Genomic DNA, 11,315 nt, shown 5'->3' with positions numbered 1-11,315 from the left:
GGTGTACACTGATATAACGTAAAGTGCTGGTGTACACTGATATAACACAAAGTGCTGGTGTACACTGATATAACACAAAGTGCTGGTGTACACTGATATAACACAAAGTGCTGGTGTACACTGATATAACACAAAGTGCTGGTGTACACTGATATAACACAAAGTGCTGGTGTACACTGATATAACACAAAGTGCTGGTGTACACTGATATAACACAAAGTACAGGTGTACACTGATGTAACACAAAGTGCTGGTGTACACTGCTATAACACAAAGTGCTGGTGTACACTGATATAACACAAAGTGCAGGTGAATACTGATATAACACAAAGTGCAGGTGTACACTGATGTAACACAAAGTGCTGGTGTACACTGACATGCCACAAAGTGCTGGTGTACACTGATGTAACACAAAGTGGAGGTGTGCACTGATGTAACACAAAGTGCTGGTGTACACTGATGTAACACAAAGTGCTGGTGTACACTGACATGACACAAAGTGCTGGTGTACACTGATATAACACAAAGTGCAGGTGTACACTGATGTAACACAAAGTGCAGGTGTACACTGCTATAACACAAAGTTCTAGTGTACACTGCTATAACACAAAGTGCTGGTGTACACTGACATGACACAAAGTACTGGTGTACACTTACACAAATGTGCCGCTTCTCCGTGCCATGTGATCAGGGATTGCGTAGTCCCATGTCCGTTTTTGCTTTTTTCCCACCTAAATAGTAAACGTCGGAGATCTTCCTACCGCGGGGCTTTGCTCCCACATCACGCTGACATGGTGTGGTGCACAGTACTGTTCAAACCGTGTAAAGCCCCAAAAGCTCTTTCATCGGATGGCCAGTATCCGAATTCCGTGGTTCGATGCTCATGATGTCAGTCACTGGATTGTCTGGTCCAGATTCGATTATTCACAGACCGCCATCATAGAGCTGGAATATTGCTGAGTGATGCGTTCAACAACAAACAAATAAACTTTCATTAGTTTTATAGTTGTATACATATTTTATTTCAAACAGACGTGCCCTGGAGACACAAACTATGTTGTTCATGGTCGCGAGTTACAAATAATTTCATAATAATTTCGCAGAAGCGCAGCGCCCCGAAGCACAGTCAGTTGAGGGTTGCATGCTGAGTGCTGGGCAGTGACTGGTACAGGGGTTTAGGCGATATTAAAGTATATAAACTCGTAAGACACATTTGCATCTCGTTTTTATTAAAATGTTTTCTCATGTTATGTTCAAATCAGCTTTTAAGTGCTTTACAGTTTTGTTTCCGGCAGAAGTAATGCGATTGAAAGTGTTATTAATTCAAAGCACAATCCAACTTACACTCTTTCTCCTCTAATCGCCAGGCCAAGGACAGGGAGTTACTTCATTTAGATGCCTGTGATGTGAGAGCATCACGTGGACGATGAGGACAGCCTATATACATGTAGCTACGTTCAGACCTAGAAGTCTTGTAAGCTTAAAGGGTCGAAAATGAACGTATTTTCTTGTACTTTTTCAACATGAACATTATTTGAGTAGTAGTTTTACAGCCAAAACAAATATCACAAGTAACTATTTTTATTTTTTGCATTACATCTATTAATATTTTACACACTTGCAGAGAGTTGTAAGTCCATAATAAACACGTCTTGTCCCGTGTGACATGCCAGTTGATAAACGAATGATGTCATTAGACTATTTGACCCGTTACACGTGGTGTACGTACAGCTGTGTGATTCTAACGTCTCAGGTGCGCTGCCTAGTGTTTTCGGGAAAAAATAATAATTACATTCGCTTTATGTGATAATCATCAGGCCAGACTTCTTTGTTTTAGAGAGGGCGGGATTGGGATGTGTGGATTATCATCAGAATAGTGTGCCCGGCGTAAACAATAAACAAACTAAGCTAGCCTAGAGGTTAAGGCGGTCGCTCGCCACGCCGAAAACCAATGTTCAACTCCCCGTACGCCCACGTGCGTACACTTAGTGCTGTTCAGTCTTGGTAGGACCCGCCGCGACCGTGTCTAATATAGGCATATTACTAAAACCAGCGTAAACCTTTACATCCTCAGTGAGTGTCTTCAACAACTTTACAATTCCCTTTCTTATCAAGGTTAAATTTGGGTCGCCGCGTTAATGTCAGCCTGTTCCCCGTACTTTGGTCTGATCTTCTGTCTAGCTAAGATCTCCTTTGGCTAGCAACGTTAACGCTGCCCCAGTGTGTCGCGATCTCCACAGTGGCAAATACTCCAGATACTAACGACTGTGTCCGACATAATATCGGACATTTCTCCAGTGACAGGATTACAGAAAATCCTGTCCCTGAACTGTTGTTTATAAGAAGTCCAGTTAATTTTACAAGAAAAACATTTAATCCGCGGCAATGATCTGGAACTGCCAGTGAAAAATATTAATATTCATGACATGTAATTGTCACTTATTGGGACACTTTTCGCAAATAGAACTTCATTAGAATTCTAAAAATTATACATCATGATAGGGATAAATTTGTCATAGCTCGTGTACTGAGGTTGACAAAATATTCGTTCGCAACTCATGTACATTTTATTCAAATTTCACGGAAGGAAATGTTTTGCTTTCAACACAGATTTTCAATCAAGGTTTCTGCAGCAATTTCGGAAATCTCAATGTAAATATTCAGAGGAATTTACAATGAATAGGACACGTTGCTTGTCAACATGATGCGCGATGCTTACCCGTGCTATTTGACCTTCACATTGAGTGTGCAAGTGAATTTAAGCAATAATCCAGCTCACTTCACGGCGAGAGACACCGGAAATCGACTTCACACATTGTACCAATGAGGGGTTTCGAACCCGGGGCAGAGTACGTATTTTAACCCGGAATCCCAACGTGTTATGTCAGAGGTCAATTCATATAATCATTTCATCACCAGTTCGCCTTTTACGCCCAATAGAATCTGTTTCGGCAAATGGTCGGCAATTTTTCACTGGCGTCACAGCAGTCTTAGCCGCCGCAATTAGCTGTGCAGAGTTGTCTCCCTTAGTACCCATATCCATTGCTTTGCATTTAGGCGTTAAATCTAACAATATTCATTCGACAGCACCATAGACCACCCCAGACGACCCAGTGCCTTGACCCAAGTGTTTGTCTATTTCCCATTAAAAATACAGCCCACACGTCTGTCAACATTTAATGTCTCTGCATGTCTATTATGAAGATCAACGACACGATGACCATGTTAATCTTGGAAAACAGGTTGTGGGAGGGAATGTCAAAATGACAAACAAAATGGAGCTTTGGGAAACGACAGCCTTTCAGGTGAGATTCTAAAAGTATCGTGAAGATTGTACACAGGGAATAGCAGGAAATAGATACAAAATGTTGATGCAACGTGCAAAATGTTACATCTCATCGCTGGAACAATATGTAATTCCGAAATTCGGTCAGTGAAACTGTTTTTAAGCTGAAACATGAGAGGCCGACAAATAAGTCAGTAATCTGATAAAATTGTGTCATCGAACATTGAATATATAATCTAATAAAAAACCCGTTAACTGTCCAAATTGTTGAATTGGTTGAGGAGGTGGTGGCATAAAAGAAAGCCAGGCAGGCATATGGCGACAAATATCAAGACAAAGTGCCGATCCGCATCCAACAGCTCGTCCACAATACAGTGACGTAATGCCAAGGTCAGGTGTAATCCTTCAAACCTAACACGCCAATGAAATTTAGTTGTCTGTCATCAAACACCCTCCTGCCACCTGTAGCAATCGTTGCATGTCCTTGTACGGCATCTCGAGAACAGACGACGAAATAAAAACGCTCCCTCACCCGTTGTCCGGAGACACAAATCGCTATTTAAATGTCTCCAGCTTTTGACAAACATGCTTCCTCGCGATGTTTCGGTAGTGTTTGCTCGTAACATTGCTTTCTGCGTGAGAAAATTTACTGTTGCCAGCCGATTGTCAATTTCCTAAATCGCGGCCTCGTTTTCGTTGTCTCGTGCCTCGCTCGTGTCAGAGCCTCGGTCCTGTATCAAAGTTGTCGTCTGCCTCACACCGAAGCAGACGAGTACATCTGTGACAAGCAAAATGAACACTTCTACATATATGAGGATACATCCGAAGCTTTTTCAACTTGTATTAATTTCTCTGTTTGGTAAGTATATCACATTTCTGTATTTAAAGCATGTTATCCGACATCAACGACACCGGAGGATATTCCACTGAGTTTTTTTAAACAGCGGTGTTACAGACGAGCCGTGTTCAGTCATAAATCTCCGCTGTCACGTTAAAAAGAGGCAGTTCTCCTATGGGTGACAAATAACTGAAATATTCTAGACATAAATAGGAACGTGTACCTTCACGTAGAAAAGATCTTTTAATTGTTTGTGACAACAACGAGTTATTTATGTGTCTCATATTGTCTATGTCCTAACTCGGCATGATAATGTTGATTTTGTTGCACACAATCCTACAAACTCGGCCGATTATAGTTTTAAAAGGAGCATTTGGTCACGGGAGCCTTGCGTCTGTTATTTGCTTAGCAACTAAAGTTACTTTAGTATGAGGGTTTCGAAAAGTTCAACATCATGTAATCGTGTGTCTTGTTCGTTTTGTGAGATGTGAATGGTCTTGGCCAAACACGACACAGCAACAGCTCATATCACAACAAACTGATAACGCTGTGTAAAAAGTAATTTCTCCCCTGTCTACTACCCATATTCTAAAACATGCTCAAGACATTTATATGCTTTTTAACATACCTTTACAGCATCAAGCAATATCTTGCATACGTATCAATTCTGGCCAAAAGGTATTATGAGAGGGCAGGTGTAAACAATCATATGATTTTCTTGTCAGAAAGTTTGTAAAAGTGTTGAGGACATTAGTTTCCGAAGTTTAGTTAAGTTGTTGTCATTAGGAAGGACATTGGATGTTGGTTCTGCGTCTGTCTATGCTACGTCACAAACATCATCAAAATATTTCCTTTCAGACACTTGACATTTATTTCGTTATTAAGAAGGTGAAGATGGCATTCTGATGTTTTAAGTTAAATCAAATATGTAAGATGTTTCATATATTTAACACGTGTAGATGAAATTATATTTGCACTGACAATGAGTAAACGCAATGACCAGGGAGAAGAATGTAAATTAGGAATGCATCTACAGCGACGCTAATTGAGGTATTTAAGTATTTTATAAATTTCGTGTACAATGTTTAACCGCGTAAGCATTTTCGCATCAGTCCTGCTGATGATTGCGGAATACTAACCACAAATCCTTTTGACCCCCTGCGTTTCTATAGCTAATCTTAACGCGTTTATAACGGGTTATCCCGGTGGAAACAAAGTAAAAGTACTCTCTGTTTGATAAGGAAATAAACCTACTGTTTTGAAAGTTGAGGTAGTCTAACTAGATTAGATACATCTCATTCGAATTTCGAACGGAGTGCTTTAGCTAAAATGTCTGATACCGCCGTTCATTTAGCTGAAGATGAGCTGGCGATAACATTAAATAAATTTAGAATCAAAATCCAGCATTCGTCACTGTCATGGGAGAAAGCGATTTATCTTCAGACTGAGCTTTTTGGACATCTTCAAGATATCAAATCACGAGATCAATTGTGCTGCTTCGCTTATAACTGTCAAATTTAAAGACCACCTCACACATCGCGTTTTATACGAAACACGCGATAACTCAGGCCTCTGTAGAAACCATCCGCCTGTGTGTCTCATTTACCTGTCCCACTATTACTTCCTGACCTACCATGTCAATATAAAGCTCTGAAATATGTATTTAGAATATCTTGCACACGCTATTTAAACATGAAGACTAGGTAAGCTCTAAGAAATTCCTATTGACGTATCTTGCAAACACCATTTTTCGAGCAAAGTTCGAGTACATCAACGAATATCTGCCGAAACATTTTCTATTGTGGGTACAGGGCAAAAGAGGGATGAAATGTATGAATTTCTATGAATCATATCTATATTTGCTTTCGGAAACAGTAGGGGCGGTGGGGTAGCCTAGTGGTGAAAGCGTTCGCTCGTCACGTCCGGGTTCGATTCCCCACATGGGTACAATGTGTGAAGACTAATTTCTGGTGGTATTGCTGGAATATTGCTAAAAGCGGCGTAAAACCATACTCACTCACTCACTCAGAAAGAGTAAATCTAACGTCAATTGCTCTCTACAGATCGTACCACATCCAGCTCAGTATTGAAGCCAGTGTTACAAGCCTAGAGGCACAAACCTGACAGAATACTGTCTCAATGGCGACTCTTTACGTGCCCGAAATTCAAACTGACACTGGTCTGCTATCTAGGTTACTTGTATACGTCTGTTTACCTGTAGATACTGTGTACATTATTGGTCGCCTCGGTGAGGTCCCCACGAGATGTATGCTGACGTTTATATTCCTATACAACAAACATTAACCTACTTATGAAGATAGATAAGTCACAGCGATTTGAAGGGGGGTAAGTGTTTATCAGGCTTATTAAAACACAGAAACTGACGAGTTAACTGTCAAATTCTGTCTGATTGAGAAGTATCGTTAGTATCCAATAACTGGCCACATTTCAAGGTGTTCTTGGCTCCAGGTGTTCTTGGCTCCAGGTGTTCTGGGCTCTAGGTGTTCTGGCCCAGGTGTTCTGGGCTCTATGTCTTCTCGGCTCCGGGTGTTCTGGGCTCCAGGTGTTCCGGGCTCCAGGTGTTCTGGGCTCTATGTCTTCTGGGCTCCGGGTGTTCTGGGCTCCAGGTGTTCTGGGCTCCAGGTGTTCCGGGCTCAAGGTGTTCTGGGCTCTATGTCTTCTGGGCTACAGGTGTTCTGGGCTCTGTCTTCTGGGCTCCAGGTGTTCTGGGCTCTAGGTGTTCCGGGCTCTAGGTGTTCCGGGCTCTGTCTTCTGGGCTCCAGGTGTTCTGGGTTCAAGGTGTTCTGGGCTCTATGTCTTCTGGGCTCCAGGTGTTCTGGGCTCCCGGTGTTCTGGGCTCCAGGTGTTCTGGGCTCTAGGTGTTCCGGGCTCCAGGTGTTCTGGGCTCCAGGTGTTCTGGGTTCAAGGTTTTCTGGGCTCCAGGTGTTCTGGGCTCCAGGTGTTCTGGGCTCCAGGTGTTCTGGGCTGTGAAGCTGGGTCAAGTAACGTCTTATGTGACCAAGGTGGTTTGAAAGCTTAAGGTTTCTGTATTGTTCTTTTTATTGCTTACTTCCTGATTGTATTGTGTTACTTTAGGATGTTTAGTAATTACTTAAGAAGAAAAAAGTAGCATTGCGTGACTCTTCCGGCCCGTGGTAATTATCAGTGAGAGAGACAGTCGTGCTACCACTGGCTGGGCGCTTGTGTTAACTTATTCCACATGTTCCGTGTCGGGCATCACCTTTTCTCCGAGTTTGTCACTCATCATCTACCGTGCTGGATTTTGTTTATTTGTTGTTTGATGCCAGCTCTATGGCGGAGGTCTGTGAGTAATCGAGTCTGGATCAGACAATCCAGTGTCCGACATCATGAGCCCCAATCGACGCAATTGAGATACGATGACATGCATTCGCTGACACCAATACCTACAATGTATATATATATATATATATATATATATATATCGGAGACAGTGTGTTTGATTTAACACGTGTTCCAGTTATATCACGGCGTGTCAGCTTAATGTAGGCGGAAAGCCCGAAGTGATGCAGGTCTCAGACGTTTACCGTTTTTAGTGAAAACAACGATCACGGGCATGGTGCTGACAAACCTCAAAACAAAAACGGGGCGAACCGGGATTCGAACCCACAATAATAGGTTACAGGCGTGCCCTAGGGACTTAACTCTGCACAGCGAATTGCGGCGCCTGAGAGAACTTGGTCAACTGTCTCCCATTCTATATATTTATATACTATGAGTTATATACATATGTTATACATGTGCTATGTTTATTTATATAACGCGCGCGAGAATGTATTTACCATTGACACGTTGTAGCTATATCTGAACCAAGGACTATTCGAGGGATTTTAAAACAAAACTGTAAACTAAAGTTACTGATATGATGCCATGAGACTTGCATAGTTTTTATAGGTAGACGGATTTTATTTACCTCCATGTTTGACGCAATGCTCATTGCTCAATGTACACCTGTAGTTTTCATGGGCTGACGTAAAAAAAACACAATGTCATATCCTTTCACCAAAATGGGAGTTTTATCTATTTTGGCACACAAGCAAACAAAACGTTTCTAATCCGAAGCTTTACCCCGTCATATGTGTAAGATGTGGACACATGGATAAACAATACCGTCATCCTATTTGTCTTTCCATGACACAATGTACGGTTAAACAGACGTCTGGCAAAACAAATAAAGTGGTTCTTTCAGCCTAGGGATTTCTACCTCAAATATATACGGAAGTATGTTATTATTAGCAGCCACTAATAATGTTCAACCTACTCAGGAGCTCCAGTATGTTTAAGGTGTATCTAAACCTGCATTTAGCTGTCTTACGTTGCAAGTCTATTGTTATACATAAGCTTCTTTTGATTCCTGTTGCCAAAACATTGAAGTGGTTTAATTTTAAACAGTAAGAAACAGAAGTAAAGTATTTTTGTTTGGTGTTTAACGACGCACTCAGTAATTGCAATTTTCCAGCTATATGACGGCGGTCTGTAAATAATCTAGTCTGGACCAGATAATTCAGTGACTGACATCATGAGCATCGATCCACGCCTTGGTTTGTTTGTTTGTTTGTTGTCTAACGCCACACTCAGCAATATTCCAGCTATATGGCGGCGGTCTGTAAAATAAACGAGTCTGGACCAGACAATTCAGTGATTAATATCATGAGCATCGATCCACGCAATTGGGGTGAGGTGAGGTGAAATTGGGTTTAACGTCGCGTCCACGCAATTGGGATACGATGACATGCATTAACCAAGTCAGCGAGCCTGACCACCCGATCCCCTTAGTCGCCTTTAACGACAAGCATAGTCACCTTTTACGGCAAGCATGGGTTGCTGAAGACCTATTCTATCACGCCATTGGTATACAATGACATGCATCAACCAAGTCAGCGAGCCTGACCACCCGATCCCGTTAGTCGCCTCTTACGACAAGCATAGTCACCTTTTACGGCAAGCATGGGTTGCTGAAGACCTATTCTATCCCGGATCTTCACGGGTTAGAAGCAAAATAACGGTGATAGCTCACCAGCTGTGTTTGTGTATTGTCTAACTGTGTCCAAAATATGGACCCCTCTTCAGAGTTATCCTGGATCCGCCATTGACTGTATGCAATTGCAACCACATATTTGTCTGGTCTGTAAGATATTATGGAAGATATATAAAGATATCTGACGTCAACGGTCACGCACTCAATCGTTATTCAAGTGGTAAGCCAGCTGCATGTGGTTCTTCACATACGTGGTCAGCAGAAAACAGCAACATGGGAGCATCTATGGTAGTCACCAGCCTTCTCTCGTTTGAATGTCTTGGATTTTTGTCTCAATAAAAAGTAAATGTCAGAACGTGTGCCGACTCCAATATGTCACAGGTGTACCTTTCGCCCATGTTTCACATCTGCATCTCGCATTACAGAAGAGTCAGGGAAAGAGGTCCACCCCAGTCCACGACGGTGGTGAATCATGAGGACGTACAATTTCAAACGTCAAAGCATATTGTGATGAATGTCTGCCCTGTGACAAGAAAGATAGTCTTTACAAACGACAAGGACAGGTTAACAGAAACATTTCCTCAAATTATCGCAGATTTATGATAATTATGCCAAGTTCGAGATATGATGACAACTAGGTTACCAGGGGCCTCGTTCTACAAACCGCCACAATTGTCGTTATTCTAACACTTTAAGGTAGACTTGCTACAAACATTAAAATAATATATTTTTCAACATAATCCCCTACCGCATTGTTTAACATTTGCCAACGACGTTGGGGGGATTTTCCCCAGGTCCGTAGAAGTCTTCTTGGCTGACAAAAAGATATCCACAACTGCTACGACGTAACCGTTCGAGTTGAAGTAGGTTCCGGCTCGAGGTTTCTTCATGTTTGGGAACAGATGGACGTTTGGCCAAGACAGATCAGGAGAAACGGGTGGGTGCTGAAAGAGTTCAATGCATGGTAATGGCTGATTTGTGCACTGGCCCGCTGTCCTGAAGGAAGAGCATGCCTTTCCTCAGATTCCCACGTCTCCTGGTCTTAGAAATGTCATGCAGTAATTGCCTCAAAAGCACAGCATAAAATGCTCAGTTCATGTTTGGCTTTTGGAACATACTCCACCATAATGAAATCCTCGGCATCCCAGAACACTGAGGCCATTACCCGCGAATGGAACAGTCTTTTCTGTCAGATGTTGTGGATGTTGGTTTGAAGAGATTTCACAGGTTTCATCTACAGTCACACATAGCTGCCAGAACCTTTCCGCATCAGCTTCAAACTTAGCGAGATTATCCAGAGACATGTGCCTGGTGATTTCTTATCAGATGTCAGAAGCTTTTGAACCCAACGAACTGATACTTCTTCATTGCCAGAGTTTCTGTGATTATGGAATGTAGTCTCTCATGGGACATGTCGGTCATTAGAATATCGTGGATTCTTTGGATCATTTCTGACGTCACTAGCCTTCCAGGACGGGGACCATCTTCAAGGCTCTTCTCGCTACGCCTAAGCTCAGCTGGCCACATCTTTATGGTGACATTGTGAGGGGCCTCTGTCCCTAGTGTTGTACTCATATCTCCAAGGATGGCTTTTGGTGTTTAACCCTTTTTCTGCAAATGCTTGATCACTGCACTTTCCTGAAGCTTGCTCATTTCCCATAGGTCTGAGACCCGTGCTTATCTTCCTGACTTGTCACAGCGAAACTCACGTTCTGTGGATATACACTCTTGAAAAAAAGAAACGCACAGGTAGTATGTTGTTAATTGAACCTGACTACACAATAAACCCGGTGTATTAATTGGATATATGTTATTGGAAAATGTTGGTGGCCTGATATTCGACAAACTGTGCGTCAAAACGCAGCCATTGTCTTAAACGGAAATGTTTTCACACTTGTTAAAACATGTCATGGAGGAAAACAGTAAGGCAAAATGCAAGTGCAAGATATGACTTTCGTAATTCGTGGTAGTGGCTATAAAAAAGCAAGCATAAGCCAATAATTGGTCATTCAATTGTCAACATTTTTCAAGTTAATTAATGCCGAGACTCAGCGCTGCCGATCGGAACATCGCCAAAGAGGAGAATCGCAGTCTTCTGTTGCACGCCACTTCAACGTTCACCAAAGCTCTCCCTACTGCATGGCCGTCCAGCGTACACGGTGTCTGCACCACTG

General features: G+C 42.2%; 1 protein-coding gene across 1 annotated transcript in view; it reads left to right on the top strand.

Moving 5' to 3' along the window:
* The first annotated feature begins 3,863 nt into the window (after positions 1-3,863).
* Positions 3,864-11,315, top strand: part of LOC124115624 (heparan-alpha-glucosaminide N-acetyltransferase-like) — a 44,463-nt gene continuing 37,011 nt past the window's right edge. Inside the window, exon 1 of the mRNA XM_048391358.1 lies at positions 3,864-4,145. Within this exon, the coding sequence (XP_048247315.1) occupies positions 4,079-4,145 (67 nt within the window). The 5' untranslated portion in view covers positions 3,864-4,078. The remainder of the gene's footprint in view (positions 4,146-11,315) is intronic.

Source organism: Haliotis rufescens, unplaced genomic scaffold, assembly GCF_023055435.1.
Source record: "Haliotis rufescens isolate VD_foot unplaced genomic scaffold, xgHalRufe1.0.p SCAF_10, whole genome shotgun sequence".
In the NCBI taxonomy this organism is placed as follows: Eukaryota; Metazoa; Mollusca; class Gastropoda; order Lepetellida; family Haliotidae; genus Haliotis; species Haliotis rufescens.
This window is presented reverse-complemented; position numbering and strand designations above follow the sequence as displayed.